The 23,372-nt window shown below is 40.0% G+C and overlaps 1 protein-coding gene across 1 annotated transcript in view; it reads right to left on the bottom strand.

Annotated features, from left to right (window-relative positions):
• Positions 1–23,372, bottom strand: part of Vps50 (VPS50 subunit of EARP/GARPII complex) — a 99,021-nt gene that overhangs the window by 22,508 nt on the left and 53,141 nt on the right. Inside the window, exons 18-20 of the mRNA XM_075953472.1 lie at positions 22,934–23,110; positions 13,480–13,598; positions 9,868–9,974 (exon numbers count right to left, since the gene is read on the bottom strand). Coding sequence (XP_075809587.1) covers positions 9,868–9,974; positions 13,480–13,598; positions 22,934–23,110 — 403 coding nt within the window. The remainder of the gene's footprint in view (positions 1–9,867; positions 9,975–13,479; positions 13,599–22,933; positions 23,111–23,372) is intronic.

Here is a 23,372-nt window from a genome sequence, read left to right as displayed (position 1 = left end):
GCTAAGGGACCCACCCTGCAAGAAGGCAGTTTCACTTTAATGACTGCTAACCAGACAGGAGGACGGTGAGCCTTTTACTAGGGTAACTTCTCTTTCCTTGACCCCTGCATATGCCCCAGCACAGCCACTCCAGGACCACCACAGGCTCTAGGACATCGCCCACACTTCTGAACCCTACCTCAGAAAGAGGTAAGTTTTCCTTTTTTTCTCTCCTCTTTACCTTTTGGACTTTTTCATTCTTTCTCTAAAGCGCCTTTGCACTCCATGTGGCTGATTAACTCCCATACGAATGACATCCGTGTCTAACCCAAACATCACGGCTCTTTCTCCATCTTAAGCTCCCAATTTGGGTTTATAATACACCTGTCTAAATTCAAGCAAGACGAACAACCAGCTGAGCAACTGAACTTTGAAAATATTAAATTGAGAAAGCGAAGGCTTATGAAATGGGTACAAGCACTAGATTACAATCTACCTTACCTTGGTCAGGGCTCTGTTTCCATAAAGCAAAGGCTGCCAGGAAGTCAGCTGAGCCCACTGTATTCTGTACAATGCTTAAAAGCACAGATTTTACTAAGTAGCAGTAACTAGGCCAAAACAGGTTCAAATCCACAGGGAAGACACAAATAGATAATCCAATACCACCAAGCACGGGAGGACAAAGGGAGTGATACTACTGAGAAACTGGTAACAAAGGAAGTAAGCGTAGTTGATGTGGCCACAGAAGATGAATAATAATCATGGAAATCATGGAGAATACAAGGAAAGCCAGGGTGAAGATAGAAGGGCTCTTAGGAAATACAAGTATAATTTTAAAAGCAAATGAACAAACGAAATGGACAACAGAAGTCTCCTAGAAGGTACTGAAAACTGGTAAGAATGTGGGAGATGACTTAAGGGAAAAGTACAACTAAAGGACCAATTAAAGAGGCTAAGCACTAGGAGCTCATCTACACAGGAACAAGGAGAACACTTGAAGTTCAAAGCTCCAAAGAAAACAAACTTTAAGTCTATAGTTCTATTCACAGTTGAACTGTCATTCAAACCAAAGCAGAACACAGAAATTAACAGGAGCGAAAGATATTTACCTCTCGTATTTCTTTTCTGAGAAACGACAAGACCAACAGACCAAGAGAGTGGTGTGGGAAATCTTTCTGTAAATTGTTGCTTTTACTGGTTAATGGATAAAGCTATTTCTGCCAGTGGGCTTAGCAGAATCGAGCTACGCAGGAAAACTAAACTGAATGCTAGGAGAAAGGAGGAGACAGTGAGAAGACATGGAGCCCCAACAGGAGACAGACACCTCCTCGGGAGTCCACCACAGCTAAGTGGTGATACACAGACTAATGGAGATTGGTTAGTTTACGTGGTAATACACAGACAAATGGAGATGGGTTAGTTTATGTGGTAATACACAGACAAATGGAAATGGGTTAGTTTAGGATTTAAGAGCTAGCTAGAAATACACTTAAGGTATTGCCCAAACAGTACTGCAAATAACACAGTTTCTGTGTGATTGATTTGAGTCTGGGTGCCTGGGAACCAGCAAGCAGCCTCCATTAACAAATTGGTACCCTTGGGTACCAATAAAAGCAACAAATATACAGAAGGACTTCCCATGCCATTTCCCCTTTTTTGTCTAGATGAAAAGGAAGGTTTTAACTTTAATGTAGCAAAATTACATATAACAAAACAGGTATCAAGCAAGAATTACAGTTACAATATTTATAGCTACTTTTTTATCATAACTAAGGAAAACTATAACTATCTATTCAACTCTATCAAAGACTCCAGAAGGATATAATATTACCTAAGTCAACAAAAGGTGCATTGTAAGCAATTTCCAAAACCCTAGAATTGACAGAGACATCTTGCTGCCTGGACAGTCACCCAAAGTTCTTCTGTAAGGTTGCAGGCATCCATCTTCAGCCCTCAGGCACAGGCACATAGTATCCAGCAGACTTTTCCATGAAGCAGAAAATCTGAAGATCCCTGTTCTGCCTTGTGATGGCAAAGTCCACCAGTTGTTTTCTTCTGTGGCCTACAGAATGTCTGGCAGACTCTTTCATGAATCAAGAACCCCAAAGGATGGTCTCACCTTTAGGCAAGTTCAGCAGTCATTTTTCTGTGGGTCCTCCATATTCAGTTCACAGAGCATAACATCAAACAGTCCAGGCAAGAGCAGTTTCTTGCCTAAATGGCTAACAAACTCCATGAGAGGCCTCTTTGATGCCCATCTTCCTCTTGAAGTAGATTCGTGCTGCCAGGAGCAGATGTGTCTTTTTTTTTTCATGAAAAGTTCTAAGTTCTTAAAATATTTTAAATGCCATATTCTGTAGTCTTTGAAAAATCTGAAGAATATCTATCCATCTGAAATACACCTCTGAACATCTAAAAAAAACCTAACAAGCATAACTACAAGCTTGACTATTAGAGACGACTCTCTATTATCCTATATTTAATTATGTATTACATTTTAAAATGAGCTACAAAAGTACAATAACTTAACCAAGAGCAGAAATATATATTATTTATATAAATAATTTATATATATATAAATATATATGGCCTTAAATTTGTATCAATAAGCCAAGATCCATACCAATGAAAATCTCTATAGCATATCCCCCTTTAAATGTAAACAAACATTTATAAACAATATTTGGGAATTTGGGCATAGTTCTCTCCAAACTGCTTCCTGCTTTTTGTTGGGAGAAGTAATTTTAGGGGGTGTTTTTGGCAACCTTTTGGGGGGTCTTGGTCTAACAAACCACATTAGTCTGGAAGGACTAAGGCTGCTTTGCCTTTGGGCTCTGCAGAGTCCAACATGGTGGAGGCATGTTCACTACCTCTGAGACCGCCAGGTGGGAGCCATCTTCACCACCTCAACTCTGGAAAGCAGCATATAAATCCTTTTTATCTGAGTAAAAGCTAAATCTGCCATGCTATGTGGCCTGGAAATATCTCTGTATATGGTGGCAGGAATCCATCCGCCATATTCTCCTGCCTGTGCAATCCTCTGCACTGCTGTCAGGGAGCAATGAGGTACCTGCTGCTCTTTCTCAGGAGCTACAGTATGCAGTGTACTCCTGTGAGATTTAACACCTCGAGAGAAGCAGAAAGTACAGCTCTGAACTCAGCATGCCAGCTTTAGAAAGTGTGAACATTGCTTCTGATAGCCACAGAACAGTTAGCTGACACAACCCAGGTGACCAGGAAAGGCCATGCCATGCATTACAGGAAAGACTTATGATCTCCTTTCTAGTCTGTGGTAACTTAACTCTGTCTATAAACGGGAATTAGTACCCATAACTTCTCTTCCACAAAGTGAAGAGCTTGTTGGCTTTAGGAAAGATGAGCCTGGATGCTCCCACCTTCCAGGTGCATCTCATAGGGTCTCTGTGTTCCAGGTGTTTAAAAAAGGTATTAAAAAGAATTCACAAGACATCAAACATTCACAGTTGATACACAGGTTATCTTAAGAAAATTATAATTATGATGAGTGCATTGAAGGGAGCATAGGATGCTGTATAATGGAATTCTAGTCTAATCTAAAGATAAGGAAAAGTTTCACAAAAACAATTAAAAGCTTTTCTTCACAACTCCAGACCTGGAGAAGAGACACAGGAGGACAGAAAAGAAATCAAATATCAGTCATGGACAGAACCTAAAATTAAGACACCTAAGTCATCTGCCTTGGCCAACTTATCAGTAGAAGACACAGAGAAAAACATGGCTACCTCCTGAATGATAGCCAAGGAACACAAGATTTCCTCCAGCAATATCTACACCTCCCATGTGGAATAGGGAATACATCGGTGAAAGGAAGCACCCAGGGTGGAGGTAATTCCTGGCACTGCAGTAATGACCACTCGGAAAAGGTTACCCTGAGAGACTAAATTTTCAACATGAAGGTTCTATAGATACTGGAGATCTACAAAAGTAAAATGTACTTGGCTGGGTGCTATACACAGATGTTGCAAAACCTGTTTTCTTTCTCATTGGTTGGAGCTTATAGTATAAAAGAGCATATGCAAGAATAAAATATAAGCTAAGATAATGTTCATTATCCTGCCACACTTGAGAGGTCATCAATGTGTGTGTGTGTGTGTATGAAGCATATACAAAGGCAAAATGGAAAGGCTAATAAATAAGGCATACAGGAAACAAAGGGAATCCAACCTGGGCAATGTATTAGAATACCCAACAAGAACTGGAATAAAACTTAACAGGTCTATTACCTGTGTGCCTGGTAAGTTTTCATTCTGTTGCTGGAATATTCTAGCTAAGCCCCTTAAAGATCCAGAATTATTTCCTAGAGAGAGATACTAAAAGACTGTGCTTCTTGGCCAGCCTCTTAATACACATGGCTACATATGGAGCTAACAACTCTGAAAGTAATTGAAAGTTGTTTTAAAGCAAATTTATATATTATAATAACAGGAATGAAATATCAGCATTAATGTTAATATTGTATACAATCTAAAGAGATCATATGTTTTTCCTTACACACCACGTATGAAAATACTGCTTTCTAATTTAAAATGAGACGCATGTCTCCACAGGGCACTTCATGAGGTCTTTTTCAGTAGTTCTTGCCTACCTTTCAGTCCCATCTTCCCAGAACCACCATGCTCGCTAAACATCCCATGTGCTGCACACATTCTTTCTATCTAGAAAGACTGTATCTACTTCCTCATCTGTGAGATATATTCAAACTTTCAAAGTCCATCAGGATGACTGCCCCATTCCCAATAAGCCAATTAATCATTAAACAAAAGGGTAAACATTAATCATTCTTTCTCCCTATCTCTTCTCTGCATATTTATGGGGCTAAAATAACCCAACTTTGCTGTTTGGTGTGTTGTTTCAAATGTTGGTCTCCCTAAGGGCAAGGACCTTTCTATGACTCTTATATTCAGTAGAAGGCAGACTGCCTGAAACAAAGCAGAGAGGCTCAAAAGAAGAGTACAAAAGTTAAAATAGAAAAATGAGTTAGAGATATTAACAAGAGTTCAAAAACAGAAGTATAGTTTAAACATATGAAAAGATGCATGAACACAAACATGATTAAATCCATATCTGAATGAGATGTCATTTAGCCTATCAGACAGGCATCTCAATCTATATGATATGTGTTAGTGAGACCGAGAAACCAATCCTCCCAAATTGTTGGCAGCAGGGCAAACTAACAGAACCTCTGCAGTGGAATGCAGAATGTGTGCACTCTTTAATCTAGATGGGGGAAGCACTTAGAAAATGTGTTCTAAAGTAGTATTTTCACATGAGCAAAATTATTTCTTCCAGAATATTTCTTGTGCCCTGTTTATCATGTCATGTCAAATGAAACAACAAATGTTCAAAGTCAGAGAGTGGAAAGCTAAGCTGCACGCGACTACACGTCAGGAGTATGAAGAAGAGAGAATGGAACACGCTGCAATATACCACACCAAAGATGTTTTCATTGCAGCTTCATGAAATGTGAAATGGAGAAATGATATGATAAAGAATACTATGGAAGAATGGATGAAGAAAGTGTGGAATATCTACACATTAGAGTACTACGCTGCAGTAAAAATAATGACTTCTCGAATTTTGCATGCAAATGGATGGAAATAGAAAACACTATCCTGAGTGAGGTAACCCAGACCCAAAAAGATGAACATGGGATGTACTCACTCATAATTGGATTCTAGCCATAAATAAAGGTCACGGAATCTATAATTGGTGATCCTAAAGAAGCTAAATAAGAAGGTGAACCCAAAGAAAAACATATAGTTATCCTCCCGGCTATGGGAAGTAGACAAAATTGCCAGGGAAAAAATTGGGATCTTGGGGGTGGGGTGGGATGGGGGTAAGGGAAGATGGGGAGAGAAAATGAGAAGGGGAGGAGGGGGGACTTGGGGAAACAGGATGATTGGGATAAAGAAAGGTTGGATAAGGGAGCAGGGAAGCACAAATCTTAGTTAAGGGAGCCACCTTAGGGTTGGCAGGAGACTTGAACCTAGAGTGGCTCCCAGGAGCCCAAGGTGATGTCCCCAGTTAGTTCCTTGGGCAGCTGAGGATAGGGAACCTGAAATGACCCTATCCTATAGCAATACTGACGAATATCTTGCATACCACCATAGAACCTTCATCTGGTGATGGATGGAGATAGAGACAGAGACCCACACTGGAGCACTGGACTGAGCTCCCAAGGTCCCAATGAGGAGCAGAAAGAGTGAGAACATGAGCAAAGATGTCGGGACCACGAGGGGTGCACCCACCCACTGAGACAGTGGGGCTGATCTACTGGGAGCTCACCAAGGCCAGCTGGACTGTTACCAGAGAAAGCATGGGATAAGACTGGACTCTCTGAACATGGCAAACAATGAGGGCTGATGAGAAGCCAAGGACAATGGCATTGGGTTTTGATCCTACTTCATGTTCTGGCTTTGTGGGAGCCTAGCCAGTTTGGATGTTCACCTTCCTAGATATGGACGGAGCGGGGAGGACCTTGGACTTTCCACAGGGCAGGGAACCATGACTGCTCTTTGGACTGGAGAGGGAGGGGGAGAGGAGTGGGAGGGAAATTGGAGGAGGGGGAGGAAAATGGGAGGCTGGGAGGAGGCGGAAACTTTTTTTTTCTCAATAAAAAAATTAAAAAAAAATTCATACTTTTGTTTTCCCAGTGTCACTCCAAAATGTCTATTTTATACTAATATTGTAATTTAAATATAAAATGCTATACTGACCTTGAAGAACATTTTACAATTTGTATTAAAGAAGACAATGTTACCAGCAAAAAAAAAAAAAAAAGAATACTATGCAGAGTGTAAGGCAAGTCTTGAACCCAAAGTAAAACCAAGCAAATGAGGAGGCGCATAAACACTTCCAAAGGAACACAGGAAAAGGTGGGGTACTTTCTTCAAGGAAGGGGATCTGGACTTCAAAGGCTTTGCTTAACTTGGAGGCATTTTAATTTTAAGCCTCTTCCCCACATTATCTTTCAAATTAAAATCCTCAGTAGTAAAATGAATAAATAATGAAGCGAGTGAGAAAGAAAAGTATCAATGAAGGAACGGATCTCTTCCCCTGTATGCACACCACAGGCACGCTCTGCCTCCGGATCCCTCAAACCACTATATGTTGCTTTCAATTTAAGTGCAGAGGTCTGAGCGCATTTGTTGTCTTAAGCTCTGGAGCTATTAGAAATATGGCCTCTGCTAACGTATCTGCTGTCCTTCAAACCTATCAACCATGTTCAAATAAAACCTGCCTCAAGGAGCAGACCCTTGAGGGCCAAAGCTAGTCCCCAGTGGGACAGATGGGCTCTCATGCCTTTCTGCTCACACAGGGTATCAGAGCGAAGTCTCCCAGCCTCTGAAATGAGGAGCCCCCTAATATTTTTCTCTTATTAACACAAGGAGAAGCACTACTTTTGCCATCCAGTCCTCAAGTATTCAGTAAAGATATTCCTCACCTCCCTACCTCCTAAGCCCCACCTCTTGCCTCTCACTCTCCACCTCCTGCCCTGGCCTTGAGAGGCTCTCTTCAAATTCTACTTTATGTATATTCACAAACTGATGAGAAAGGCACCCCCAGGGATGATGTGGGAGCGTCATATATCAAGCTGTTGATTTCATTGGTTAATTAATAAAGAAACTGCTTGGCCTGATAGGTTAGAACATAGGTGGGTGGAGTAAACAGAACAGAATGCTGGGAGGAAGAGGAAGTGAGGCAAACGCCATGTCTCTCCTCTCCAAGGCAGACACGATGAAGCAAGTCCCCAGGTCAGACATGCTGAATCTTTCCCGGTAAGACTGGTGCTACACAGATTACTAAATATGGGTTAGGCAAGATGTGAGAATTAGCCATTAAGAGGCTAGAACTAATGGGCCAAGCAGTGTTTAAATGAATACAGTTAGTGTGTTGCTATTTCGGTGTAAAGCTAGCCAGGCGGCCAGAAGCCGGGCGGCAGGAACGCAGCCCGCAGCTCCTGGTACACAGGGAGACAGAAAAGTCCACAAAGTGGAGGAGGGGGTGGGGCACTAAGAATAGGACTGCTTTCTAACAGACACAGAAGAATACAAGCCTTCTTCAGATTTCTACACTAACCAAGCAATTAAGAGTTGTGTTTGGTGTTGGATTTAACAGAAGGAAACATGACAGCCTTATTCATTTTGTTTTAATGTAGTAAAACATTCAGACTAAGATATGACTCCTCTAGTCACTTGAAGTGGCTATGGTTTAAAAATAAAAGACCATTTATATGTGGCCATTAACTGTTTCCTCTTTCCCTATCAGAGTATCACATATCCACATTTCTTGGCACTGCCCCCAGACACTTCATGTGGCTAAAGTCATTGATATGGCACAGCTGCTTCTAATTTAACACATTTGGCAAAATCAGACAAACTATCGCAAGCAATGCATCCAAAACATCAAATACTTTTAAGTCCCATGAGGTTGAGAGAGATGACAAGGCCCTACAAGGTTCAGAGTATCATCTATCAGTGAAGATCACAGCAGTGAGTGACAGGGCTGGGGGTGGAAAGCATGAGGAAAGGACGGCCAGAAAGCTAGCTACCTTCACGTAGCTGACCAGTGACGGTGGAAAAACTAGACCACAAAAAGCACAGGTAATGCTCTGTCTTTTAGGGGCCTGATTCTAACACACAGAATTGAGAACTATTCTCATTGAACATGGGAAGGGACTCTTGGCAACGAGCTCAGTTTATCGGCAGAGTAAGTATTCTGTGCCACAGCAGGCTTTGAGCAACTCTGAGCCACGAGACAAAAGCATGATAGTACCTCATATTAAGACACCACTGAAAGAAACCTCACTGGGGGACTTACACCAGATGACCTCTTAGCACCCTCTCAATTCTGATTCTGCAAATTCTAAAGAGTTATTCATGCCACTGTTCCGCTACCTCTCCTGGATAAAAGAAGAAAAGCTAATTATTCTAACAATAATTAGCCACAGAATAGCTTTTTCAATCTGTCTTTTTTTTTATTTCTGGGGCTTGAAAAAATATATCTTTTCTTCTCATTTCAATATGACTTTTGCATATTTTTCTCTAGAGGAATAGGACTAAAGCATTTTGTATATTTTATCATATTCACTGATGATGTTTAGAGATTATCTTAGATAATAGAGCATTTCATGAAAGCTGAAGCTACTCAAACAAAGCAGTAGATAAAAGGCGACCTCACGAATAGAACATAAAGCTTCTGCAGCCAGCTGCTGACATCCGTGCTCGGTGTGGACAGCAGTGTGAGATGCTCTCTTAACTTAGCTACCAAATGCATGGATCTATTTGTGAAATATAAAGCCTGAAAGAACGCAAGATGCTGAAATACCAACATGAAAAACTGACATCCCCCTTGGTGCTGTATGTTTAGGATGGCATTTGTTCCTGTTTGCCTTCGACGAGATCATCTAAACTTTGTCTTATCTGTAACAAGACACACCCTGCACCTGGAAGGTTTCCTCTTTGAAACCCTGTCTGGGAAGAGCAGAAATCACTCGGCACTCTGCTTCTCTGACAGCAAGGCTGGGAAGCTCTATGAGGCAATTAAACAGAAAAATATTGTGCTGTAAAATTGGCACTATCACCCTTGTATACAGACCTCTAACTCAATCAATTGGAATGCTTCAGAAACATGAGAAGACGCAATAACTTACGTAGCTAAATGGGAAGGTGAAATTGACACTAATATTTGTACACTATTATGTGGAACATTTACGGGATAAGAAGCACTGACATTGAAGATTCTCAAATCCTTCACGGCAGCACATACTAACCATGCAAAGACATTTCAGTAACTAAAGCAAGCTATAACTGGCATAATTTTTTAAAAAAGAAAGGTATGGCTACTCACCAACAAGTCTTATTACATTCAACGTTGTATTTGTTAAGATTGGTGCGTTCACTTTATTTAGACTGTAATCTGATTTCTTCCTGCTCTTAAGGGTCTCTCTTGAAACACTTCACATGGAAAACAAAAGAAATGCCCTTAGACTTCAGACTAGTAGACCAGTCGTTACTCAGATTATCATCTAGCTCCCACTCACAAATTATTTACTGAAATTCTACACATATGCGAACTCAGAGCCCAGTGAGAGGAGAAACAGTAAACAAAGAAAGTTAGTTCTAGGAATGGAGTTCTTTGAGCCTAGGCATTCTGTAAACTCCACTTTAAGTGCTTGTCAACATGTCTATCTCTACTGAATTCAGTTTTCAAATCCCAAATAGTCAGCTATTTTATTCCACTTACGTCTGTGTTTTCTTGGTCACCACTCTGCTGTGGAACAATCTTTGTACACTATAAATATGATTTACTCTCATTGGGGGTATATAGCCTATAGCTGGGCAGGAAGACTGGACGGGAGAACCAGGCTAAAAGGACTGGGAAGAAGGGCTGAGTCTTAGGAGTTTCAAGCCAGGAACAGAGGAAGCAAGATGTGCAGAAAATGAGGTAACAAGCCATGAGCCACGTGATAAAACTTAGATAAGAATTATGAATTAATTTAAGTAGTAAGAACTAGTTAGTAGCAGCGCTAAGCTACAGGCCTAGCATACATAATTAACACTAGGTCTCAGTGTGGTTCTGTGGGAACTTGCTGGCAAGACAGAAAAGTCTGCTTTCTTCTTTAAGTTCCTTATCTGTCACTTTTTAACTCCTTGGATCCCCTGATGAAGTGAGTGTTCTTTCAAGTTCTGGGTCCTGGAGTTCATCTAGATGATTCCAGCTGTTTCTGTGATACACCCTTAGCAGCTGGGCTGCTTTTGCTGTATGTCTGATGTGAGGCTGAGCCAGTACAGGAGCTGTGTACTAGGCCTGGGAGTGGCAACCGTTCTAAAATCTGTTAAGACTTCTGAAACACAGGATTTTCCTATAGAAGTTATACACCTAGGTACAAATGTATCAAACCTATGGATTTCGGAAACTTATAAGAAAAACATCCTCTATGGAACTGGAATTAAAAGAAGATATGATGACTGAGTATGAGGTTAACAGGTTAACACAATTTCCAAAAGAGGAGCAGAAGTTGTGTGTGTGTGTGTGTGTGTGTATATATATATATATATACACACACACACACGTATGTACACACACACCATTTTTTGAAGGGTATAACATGATAAGATGAATATGACCAAAATGAATGAAATTCTCAGAAAATCAGTAAAAATATCTTAGAAAGGGTGTAGTTATGGATCAGTCAGAGCAAACAGAGTCTGCTGCCATGTGCAATACGTGAGCAAAGGGCAGTGCCAGGAGAGAGGCAAGCAGAGACCAAAGCATCAAGCCTAAGGGTTATGCAGGTTCTCTAACTGCAAAGGTGAGCCAATAAAACATAAGCAAGGAAAACACCAAGGAATTGGATCAAACTCCTATCTAAGGAAAAATCTCAGTGTACAACAAGAATAGTTTACAAGGGAGAGAGTCTGGAGGTAAGAAGCTACAGTAACTCTAACAAAAGTGGAGAGACATGCTTAGCACACACTACCTTACGCGTCCGTTTCAATTAAAACAAAGCTTTCCCTTCGCCAAAATATTTCTTAAACATATCTAATAAAGACAACAAAATCATCCTGTCCAGCTCAAAGATATGTTAATGTCTTAAATATGCAAAACCCAATAAAATCAAACCTTCACAATCAATATATTTACAACTATATGAATTTTCACTCGTATGTTAAGGTTCCAAGTTAATAATTATTAATTAAGTGTAAAGTATACTTAAATCTATCACTTAAATATATGTGTGTATTAACTAAAGATATCTGACATTAATCACGTCAGCATATCAGGCCCATTTAATTGGATAGAAGTGACAATAATTCTTAATAAAATTATCATAGTTTTGAAGAGTAAAGTTTATCATAAAACAGAACCTAATTACTGGCAGGGAGCCTTAATAAAAAATAAAATAAAATATAAAACCAAAAGACTGGAAAAGCAAGATCAGTGCAGAAATGATTGATCTCCAAACTGAAAGCTCTTTGATTAGGCTCAAATTTTTAGGAGATGATAAAGTAACTTTTATGACTTTTGAAGATGTTAGCTTGTGATAGTATTTTTCTATTCTTTAAATTACATTTATTTTGGGAGTGGGGGTGGCAGTGACATTGAGTGCCAAGGGGCATGTGTGGACGTCACAGGGCAACAGCGGGAGCAGGTCCTTTCTTACCAAGTGGAAGCTGGGGCTCAAACCCACGTCATCACACTTGGCAACAAATGCCTTCATCCATTAAGCCATTCCACCAGCGCATGACACTGTAACTTTTTAATAAAATGAGAACATGGAAGGATAAAATTTTGAGACCCCCCATTGCTAGATGAGCTACAGGCTGCTAAGACAGTGAAATCAGTCTGTCTCGGGGATGTAGCCCCACATATCCATGACTGAGCAGACTGTGCTGTGTGCATGGTGAACATGTGTGCGCGGTGAACATGTGTGCGCGGTGAACATGTGTGCACGGTGAACATGTGTGCGTGGTGAACATGTGTGCACGGTGAACATGTGTGCGCGGTGAACACGTGTGCACGGTGACCATGTGTGCGCGGTGAACATGTGTGCATGGTGAACATGTGTGCATGGTGAACACGTGTGCACGGTGAACACGTGTGCGCGGTGAACACGTGTGCACGGTGAACACGTGTGCGCGGTGAACACGTGTGCGCGGTGAACACGTGTGCGCGGTGAACACGTGTGCACGGTGACCATGTGTGCATGGTGAACACGTGTGCACGGTGAACACGTGTGCACGGTGACCATGTGTGCGCGGTGAACATGTGTGCATGGTGAACACGTGTGCACGGTGAAAATGTGTGAGGACAGCACTGAAAAAGAGGCCATGGATTGAAGAGGGAGTGGAAAGAGGATGAGCTACAAATGATGCAAATGTAGTATTCATATATGAAATTCTAAATAAAACAAAATAATAATTAAAAAGAAATTAGAATATTGCTGCAAAAAAAATCAATGGCAATGATAAACACACCAAAAATCACAATAAAGTGTATTACTCTGAGGAATTAATGTACAAGAGAAAGAATATAGATGGGTGAAAGAAAGTGTTCTGTGGGACAGAAGAATTCATAATACCACTGACTGAATGAGCAAATTTCAGAGCAATTTTTATAATGTCAAATGTGTTGTATAAATCAAAATAAAAGCTACATTTAAGCCAGTGGGTCCAAGTAGAATCAACTGATATTGTCTGAACAGTGAATTTCCATTAAGTAAATTGATTTGTCGAACACCAAGTTAGGCTTTGCTTAACTCAAGTTTTTCATGTAAATATTGTGTTCTTTTCCCTAAAATTTCACTGTTATGGGGGAAACCTACACATTCAAGCCTTTCAGAAATCATTTTTAAGGCACATTAATTACTGCCATATCAATAACCACTTAAAATTTTAATTTTTGTTATCTCTTAACCATCAAAGGAACACAAGCGCCACCCAGTCCCACGTCAGTCACCTCTTCACGGGCACATCGCCTGTCTGCTCATCCACGTAATCCTGCTTCAGCTCCTCAGGAACATCACTGTCACTGTCATACTCCTGATAGGCACTCTTCTCCTGCTCGTCAGATTCATACTGCAGAGAACACAGTGGGATATGCAGCAATGGAGCACAGGGTCACTTCACTGTAATCGCTCAGCACAAAAGTACACGTGATTTTAAAGAAATGGCTAAAGGAAAATTCTTAATTTAGTTTTAATTTTACCATGAAGAATCAAATCTCCTTCCATTTTTCTATTTTACCTTACTTTAAATAACTCAAAAAGAAAGGAAAATGAAAATATCATTAGTGTTATATATTTCTAAATGAAAACAAACCAAATATTAACAACCACAACTAATACCCCACTGGACAGCAAAGAATAAAAAGTATATTTTAGACTTAAAAAGATCTTCTGGTGGTTCTGCAATATTTACTTTCAAGTTGTTACTTCTTTCAAAGGTTGAGGATCCAATTCTAGCCCTAGAACTACTACTTTAGTTTAATAAATACACTCAGCATACAGAGTACTCGTCTAACTGTGAGGATGTCCAGCTGCATAAACAGCTACAAAGGTAACAGTGGCACCAAGAGGCCTCCTGAGAGGCTCACTCCTGAAGCAAGGGTTCCTCCCTGAGATCTTTCTTGCTGCTATGGCACTATGGACAAATGCCAGCAGAGAAAGGAAGTTGCAAAGCAAGGTACCACCACCTCATCATCATCAGTGCCAGGCATACCCTGACTAAATATGTGCTGGTATTCTCTGTAGTTGTGAACATATATTGTGCCAAGTTCTCTCAGAAATTATATCTCTTGAATCCTAAAGCCTCCAAATATATCTTTAACCACATATATAGTTAATTCTTAATCCCTTATGCTGAGGAGACAAACATGATGACAACATGGAAAGACGTTTGTGCCCTAAATTCTACTTTTGGGCAATCTGTTCCTGGGGTAAAATGTCAGGCCTTATTCAGATATGAACCAGAGACCTACTAGAAAGATTAGATTCTACACTAGTAATTATTTTTTTAAAAAATTTATTACATTTCCCTGTATTCAGATACACGTTGATCCTATCAACATACAGGCAAGAATTCTATATATCACTGTGAGTTTGAGACCAGTCTGGTCTACATAGTGAGTTGCAGGTCAGTCAAAACCATGGAGAGAAACCCTGTCTCAAAAATTTGCCAAGGCCTGAACCAACAACCTCCGCCAGAGCAAGCCTGAGCCAACGACCAAGGCAGCGACATCCACAGGGAGTGACCACTGAGAGCCAAATCCAGGGACCTTGCGGGACCAGGCCCAAAACAGGGACCTCCTGGGAAGCAGGCCCAAGACAGGGACAACTGCAGAAACAGGCCTGAGCCAGCAAGCTCTTCCAAAGCATGCTTGAGCTAGCGACCTTCACCAGAGCAGGCCTAGGTAGCAACCTCCAAAGGAGCAGATACAAGGGAGCTGAGACCTGAGCCAGAGACCGACACCTGCAAACTGGGTGCAAGCCAGGGGCATCTGAGGTAGCAGGCCTAAACCAGAGACCTTGGCAGGACGGGCCCCAAGCCAGGGACATCTGTGGGAACAGGCCTGAGGCAACAACCCTCACCACAGCAGGCCTGAATCAGTGACCTCAGCCAGAGCAGGCCTAAAACAGTGACCTCCACACTAGAAGCAACCTCCATGGGAGCAGGGCTGAACAACCCTGGGACTGCAGAGCGACACCCGGGAGCACTGAGTGAACCCTAGGAACACCAGAAGACCTTAGGGGTAACTGGAACCATGGCCCTGAATGGACCACGAGGAACAACCATCTGAGCCTTGGATCTACTGGCACTTGAGACACAGCCCCAACTACACAAGTCAGAGGAGAAGATGGGTAGACAAGGCAAGAACACACTCAACACCACAAAGAGCAACATGGAACCAAAAAAACTAATAGGCCTACAACAGCAAGACGTCAACACCCAAATACAGATGAAGTAGAAGAAAAGGACCTAAAAATAACTTTAGGAGAATGTTTGAGGCCCTTAAAGAGGAAATGAAAAATTCCCTCAGAGAAATGGAGAAAAAGACAAAAAAAAAAAAAAGATGGAAGAAATCAAAAAATCCCTTAAAGAAAACCAAGAAAAAAAAACAATCAAACAGGTGAAACAAATCCCTTAAAGAAAACCAAGAAATAAAAAAAAACAATCAAACAGGTGAAACAATTCAAGACCTGAAAACCAAAATAGAGACAATAAACACAAACCAATGGAATTCTGTGTAGGAGTAGGGACTAAAATAACCACACAAAAACTGTATTAAATCACTGCTTGGCCCATTATCTCTAGCTTCTTATTGCTCTTACATCTTAATTTAACTCATTTCTATTAATCTGTATATCACTATGAGGTTGTGGCTCATCAGCAAAGTTCTGGCATGTCTGACTCTGGCAGGTTGTGGCTCATCAGCAAAGTTCCGGCATGTCTGACTCTGGCGGCAGCTCCATGGCTTCTCTCTGACTCCACCCTTCTTTCTCCCAGCATACAGGTTGTGGCTCATCAGCAAAGTTCCGGCATGTCTGACTCTGGCAGCAGCTCCATGACTTCTCTCTGACTCCACCCTTCTTTCTCCCAGCGTACAGCCTAGCTTTGCCCACCTTGTTCTTTCTTCCCTGCCATAGGCTCAAAGCAGTTCTTTATTAATTAACCAATAAAAGCAAAATATGGACAGAAGGATGTCCCACATCATTTATAGAAACGGAAATTATGGGGAAAATGATCAGGAGCCACAAATACAAGTGTAAGGAGCAGAATACAAAAGATGGAAGAGAGAATCTCAACCAATGAAGATACAATAGAGGAAATAGACTCAGTAGTCAAAAAAAAAAAAAACAATAAAATCTAACAAAAGCTTAACACAAAATATCCAGAAAATATAGGACACCATGAAAAGACCAAACCTAAGAATAATAGGGATAGTAGAAAAAGAAGTTCAACTCTAAAGAACATAAAATATATTTTAAAAAAAATCACAGAAGAAAACTTTCCCAACCTAAAGAAAGATATGTATATGAAGACACAAGAAGCTTACAGAACAGCAAAAAGACAGGTTCAAAAAAAAAAGTACCCTTGACACATAATAATCAAAACACTAAACATACAAAATAAAGAAAGAATATTAAGAGCTGCAAAGGAAAAGGCCAAGTAACATATAAAGGTTGGAGACAATGAAAGCCTGGTCAAGCGTTATGCAGACATTAAGAGACCTTGGATGTCAACCCAGACTACTATACCCAACAAAATTTTCAATCACTATAGATGGACAAAACGAGATATTCCATGACAGAACCAGATTTAACCAATACCTAGCCACAAACCCAACCCTAAACAAAGTACTAGAAGGAAAACTCCAACCCATGAAGTTAGCTACATCCACAATAGATGCTCTCACAGCAGCAAATCCCAAAGAAGTGAAAAACTTACACAATAACATTACTAAAACTAAAATAACAGGAACTAGCAATCATTGATTATTAACATCCCTTCATATAAATGGACTCACCTATAAAAAGACATAGGCTAAAAGATTCGATAAGAAAACACAATACATCCTCCTGCTGCATACAAGAAACACACTTCAACCTCTGGTGTGGGAGCTTCTTCTGTCTATGTGTTGCTTTTGTTGGTTAATGAATAAAGAACTCCTTTGAGCCTATGGCAGGAAAGAATAGAACTAGGCAGGGAAAGCTAGGCTGTATGCTGGAAGAAAGAAGGGTGGAATTAGAGAGACACCATGTAGAACCACCGGACACAGACGCTGGAACTTTAGCCAGTAAACCACTGCCACATAGTGATACACTGATTAATAGAGATGGGTTAAATTAATATATAAGAGTTAGCCAATAAGACACAAGAGCTAATGGGCCAAGCAGTGATTTAATGAATACAGTTGTGATTATTTTGGGCCTGAACTAGCCAGGTGGCCAGGAACTAACAAGCGGCTTTTTCTTTATACAAATTGGCGCCAATGTGGTTGGCTAAAATCTATGTAAAACCTGAGAAAGCTTGAAAAGAAATTCTAGACACAAAAATACAGAGTTTAACACAGCTTCTTGCTGTTTGCTGGCGGCATGTCACAGCTCCCTTAAGAGAGGTTTTCCTGATTCAGCCACGACCAATTAGAAATGCCAGCTTTCTGGGCCTTGCTGCCAGTGTGACTTCTGGCTCTTTCAGGAGATGGAGCATTTTGATGGGGTTTGTGAGCAGACTGCTGCAGCTTGCTTAACAGCAACAGGGACTGGCTGTGTGTCTGAGAATGGGGCTGGATACATGGTCCTCAGAGGCTCTACCATGCTGGACTGGGCAGGCAAGCAGGCAGTATCATATATAGCATAGTAATGGCATTACTTAAGTTTTAAGAAGGGCTTAGCATTTTAAAAAATGCCCCTGGACAGCAAAGAATTATAGATATGCAATAAAGACAAGTCATAGTGTTGGATAAATGTACGAAGGCCTGGAAGAAAGAAGAAAAAGAATATAGAGAGTCATAAAATAAAGTTAATGCTTTAAAGAAAAGGGTTAAGTCTTTAAAGAGATGGAGTACAGATACTCATAGATTAAAAGGAGAAAAGAAAAATATGTCAAGTAAAAATAGAAAATTCACAGAGTCTGAATTATGTATATTATTGTGTTATCTTTTAATCTTTTGACTGTGAAGGAGCTAAGTACAGAGAGACATTTCATTGTGAGGGCTGCTAAACTAAACGAGCATGTATATTATAAAGGTATCATGACTTCCAAATTTAAGTCTAAGGATATGTTGCTTTGGAAAAGAGGTTCTTCTTTTGTTTCCACAGAGGATGAGAGCCTATGGATTGCTTCCAGACTGGTGTGGTGTGATGGAAAAAGACACCCCCCTCAAAGGTTGCCATGAACAACCCCAAAAATTAATACGCCCAACAATCAGCAGGAAGCAGTATGGAGAAAACTATGCCCATATTCCCAAATATTGTCTATAAATGTTTATTTACATTTAAAGGGGGATATGATATAGATATGAATAATTTGCACTGGTATGGATCTTGTTTATTGATTCAAATTTAAGGTCAATGTTGTTATATGTATATGTATTTCTGATCTTCATTAAGGTATTGTGTTTGTGTAGCTCACTTAAAAATGTAACATATAATTAAGAAATATAAGTTAACAAATACTCATCTATAATAGTCAAGCTTGTAGTCATTTTTGTTAGATTTTCTAGATGTATAGAGATATATTTCAGTTAGATAGGTATTCTTCAAATCTTTCAGAGATCTTCAGAATATGGTATTTAAAATGTTTTAATTTAATAACTGGGGACGTTTCATGATTAGGAGACACATCTGCTCCTGGCAGCACAAGCTACTTCAAGAGGAAGAAGGGCATTGAAGATGCTCCTTATGGAGTTGGTTAGCCATCTGGGCAAGAAACTGCTCCTGCCTGGACTGCTGAACTGAACATGCAGGACCCACAGAGAAATGACTGCTGAACTTGTCTAAAGGTGAGATAATCCTTTGGGGTTCCTGCTTCATGAAAGAGTCTGCCAGACATTCTGCAGGACACAGAAGAAAATGACTGACAAACTGCCAACATAGGTAGAACTGTCTTTGAAATTTCGTGCTTCATGGAAAAGTCTACTGGATACTATGGGCCAGCAGGCTGAAGATGGATATTCCAATGTTACAAAAGAACTTTGGGTGACTGTCCAGTCAGTGAGATGTCTCTGTCAATTCTAGAGTTTTGGAAGTTGCTTACAATGCACCTCCTTTTTACTTACTTAATTTTATATCCTTCTGGAGTCTTTGATAGAGTTGAAGGATAGGAAGTAGATATAAATATTGTAACTGTACTCCTTGCTTAGTAACATTTATTACATGGAATTTTACTATGTTAAAGTTAAAGCCTTCCTTTTTTTAAACAGAAAAGGTGAAATGGTGTGGGAGGCCCTTCTGTCTCTGTGTTGCTTTTATTGGTTAATGGATAAAGAACTCCCTTGAGCCTATGGCAGGGAAGAACAGAACCAGGCAGGAAAACCTAGGTTGTATGCTAGGAGAAAGAAGAGCAGAGTCAGAAATAAGCTATGGAGCCTCCAGAGAAGGATACTGGTAACTTTAGCTGGTAAGCCACAGCCACGTAGCTATACACAGATTAATAAAAATGGGTTAAATTAATATGTAAGAGTTAGCCAATAAGAAGCTAGAGCTAATGGATCAAGCAGTAATTTAATTAATACAGTTTATGTGTGATTATTTCGGGTCTAAGCTAGTCGAGTAGCCAGGAACCAACAAGCAGTTATCTCCTTCTACAAAGCTCAAAGACAGACATCACCTAAGAGTAAAGGGTTGGGAACCAATAAATATTCCAGTCAAATGAACCTAAGAAACAAGTTAGTGTAGCTATCCTAATATCTAACAAAATAGGCTTCAAATAAAAAAAATCAATCAAAAGAGACAAAAGAGAACATTTCATATTAGTCACAGGAAAAATCCATAAAGAGGAAATCTCAATACTGAACATCTATGCCCCAAATACAAGGGCACCCTCATATGTAAAAGAAACACTTCTAAAGCTTAAATCACATATTAAACCCCACACAGTAATAGTGAGAGACTTCAACAACCCACTCTCATCAATGGACAGATCTGTCAGACAGAAATTAACAGAGAAATAAAGAAACTAACAGACGTTATGAACCAAATGAACTTAATAGATATCCCTAAAACATTACATACAGATTTCAATGCAATGACCATGAAAATCCCAGCAAAATTCTTTACAGACCTCAAAAGAACAATACTCAACTTCATAGGAAAAGCAAAAAACTCAGGATAGCCAGAACAATCCTGTACAATAAAGTAACTTGGAGACATCACAACCCTGACTTCAAACTCTACGACTGAACTACAGTACTGAAAGCAGCCTGGTATTGGCATAAAAACAGACAGCAAGACAATTGAATTGAAGAGCTGGATATCAATCCACATATCTACAAACACCTGATTTTTGACAAAGAAACAAAAATTATAAAATGCAAAAAAGAAAGCATATTCAACAAATGGTGCTGGCATAACTGGATGTCAATGTAGAAGAATGAAAACAGGTTCATATCTATCACCATGCACAAAACTCAAATCCAAATGAATCAAAGACCTTAACATAAAACCAACCACATTGAACCTCATAGAAGAGAAAGTGGGAAGTACACTTGAACACATTGGCACAGGAGACCACTTTCTAAATAAAACCCCAGTAGCAGAGACCCTGAGAGAAACAATAAATGGGACCTCCTGAAACTGAGAAGCTTCTGTAAAGCAAAGGACACTGTCAACAAGACAAAGCACAGCTTTCAGAATGGGAAAAGATCTTCACTAACCCCACATTGGACAGAGGGCTGATCTCCAAAATACACAAAGAACTCAAAAAATTGTTTCTCAAAAGAAAAAATAATCCAATAAAAAAAGGGGGTTATAGACCTAAACAGAGAACTCTCAACAGAGGAATCTAAACTGGCTGAAATACACTTAAGGAAATGCTCAACATCCTTATACATCAGGGAAATGCAAATCAAAACAACTCTGAGATTCCATCTTACACCTGTAAGAATGGCCAAGATCAAAAACACTGATGACAGCTTATGTTGGAGAGGATGTGGGGTAAAGGGAACACTTCTGCATTGTTGGTGGGAGTGCAAACTGGTACAGCCCTTTTGGATATCAGTGTAGAGATTTCTCAGAAAATTAGGAAACACCCTTCCTCAAGACCCAGCAATACCACTTTGGGGTATATACCCAAAGGATGCTCAACTGTACCCCAAGGATACGTGCTCAACTATGTTCGTAGCAGCATTGTTTGTCATAGCCAGAACCTGGAAACAAAAATGCTTCTCAACTGAAGAATGGGTAAGGACTATGTGGTACCCTTACACAATGGAGTACTATACAGCCAAAAAAAGATACCTTGAGGTTTGCAGACAAATAGATGGATCTAGAAAACATTTTATTGAGTGAGGTAACTCAGACCCAGAAAGACAAATATAATATGTACTCACTCATAACTAGCTTTTAGACATAAAGCAAAAAAAAAAAAAAAGAAAGAAAAAGAAAAAAAAACAGCCTACAAATTACAATCCCAGAGAACCTAGACAACAATGAGGACCCAAGAGAGACATACATGGATCTAATCTACATGGGAAGTAGAAAAAGACAAGATCAACTGAGTAAACTGGGACCTTGGGAGAGGGTAGAAGGAGGGGAGAGAAAGGGAGGGGAGAAGAGAAAAATATACAGATCAATAAAATCAATTTTAAAAAACAACCCAAAAATAGGTTTTAAAACTAAAATAGAAAAATAAAAGAGATAGATTTTTCTCAAACCTAAACAATTCTTATTTGGTTAAATCAAGTCTAAAATTAAAAGTCATAGTGTGTTCCCCCAAAAATTACAGAGCACAAAGGGTAATACCCTGGGTCAAACGACACATTTCTGAAAATATGCTACGTAAAACTGTGGGGCAGGGCACTGCTCTCTACTGCAGACACAGACACAGCAGAAGGCACAATGTCAAGTAAACCAATGTAATGTCACTGCACTTAAGCCCTTCCTACCAACTAAGCAGTCCCTACATTTCCTATTCTCTCAAGCCGCTCAAAGGGCTGTTAACAGAACATACCTCTAAGTTTTAAATCCTGTCAGGCAACTGGACAAAAGTTTTGTGGTCATCTGAATGTGAATAGCCCCATGTATTTGAATGCTTAGTCACCAGGGAGTGGCACTATGTGGGAGGTACTAGGAGGTGTGGACTTGTTGGAGAAAGCCTGTCACTGGGGATGGGCTTTGGAGTTTCAAAAGTCCACGTCAGGCACAGTATCTGTCTCTTCCTGCTGCCTGTATAGAGCCGGATACAGAACTCTCAGGACCTTCTCCAGCACCATGCTGCACACCATGATAATGGACTGTCATCCGGCCCCTTTATCAGCGTTGCTCTGATCACGGTGTATCTTCACAGCAATAGAACAACGACTAAGACAGCCTTACTCTCAGATAAAAGACATGGAATTTGGGAATACCAACTTAGTTATTCAGAAGTGGAGTAGTGACAAAAGTATAGGTGCACTAACTAGTCCCTCGGCCATCTCTCTGTGTTAGTCACCAAAATATTTCAATGAGAACAAAAAAACCACAACTAGGTAAACACGCTAAAAGGAAGATGAAGCCAACAAGAATAAACTAGTATTTCAGGACACCATGGTGAATGAAGCACAGTATAGAGTCGTTCTGTAGAGACACAGTATATTGAAGAAACGTAAGTGGTAAACAAACGAGCACTCCAGCAAATTACCAGTTCACTTCAGACTACTTTGAAAAAGTAAAACTTACTTCTGTTTCACAAAGCATTTTAAAAACATCACATACCCCATTAGAAGCCAATACATCTTCTGTTTCTTCATCTTTATGGTTAGCTTGAATTTCAAATGGATTCCCAGCACTACAGTACTGCTCAAACAAAGTCATGGGTTTTGAAGTAGTCACCAATGGCTGCTTACTAGGTGAGACTGATGGGGAGCGAGACTGTTCCAGAAATTTAAATTCCTACACATTGAGAAAGGAGCAAACAGCTGTTAGAAAAAGTAATAAAAATAATAAAAATCCAAGCATACAAATCCATCCCTTCAATGTAAATAAAGAGTTGGAAGAGTGGGGAGAAAATGATCTTCAAGTTATTCGCCTTTACATCTTGCAAATCATCTGAGATCACAATCTCAGAAACACGTAACCATTCTAAAAAAAGCTTAGTCAACAACTTGGCCTGGTCAAGCAACTCTGGCCTTCCTTGAAGAAAGGCAGAGATACA

The sequence above is a fragment of the Microtus pennsylvanicus genome, chromosome 19, assembly GCF_037038515.1.
Source record: "Microtus pennsylvanicus isolate mMicPen1 chromosome 19, mMicPen1.hap1, whole genome shotgun sequence".
Lineage (NCBI taxonomy): Eukaryota > Metazoa > Chordata > Mammalia > Rodentia > Cricetidae > Microtus > Microtus pennsylvanicus.
This window is presented reverse-complemented; position numbering and strand designations above follow the sequence as displayed.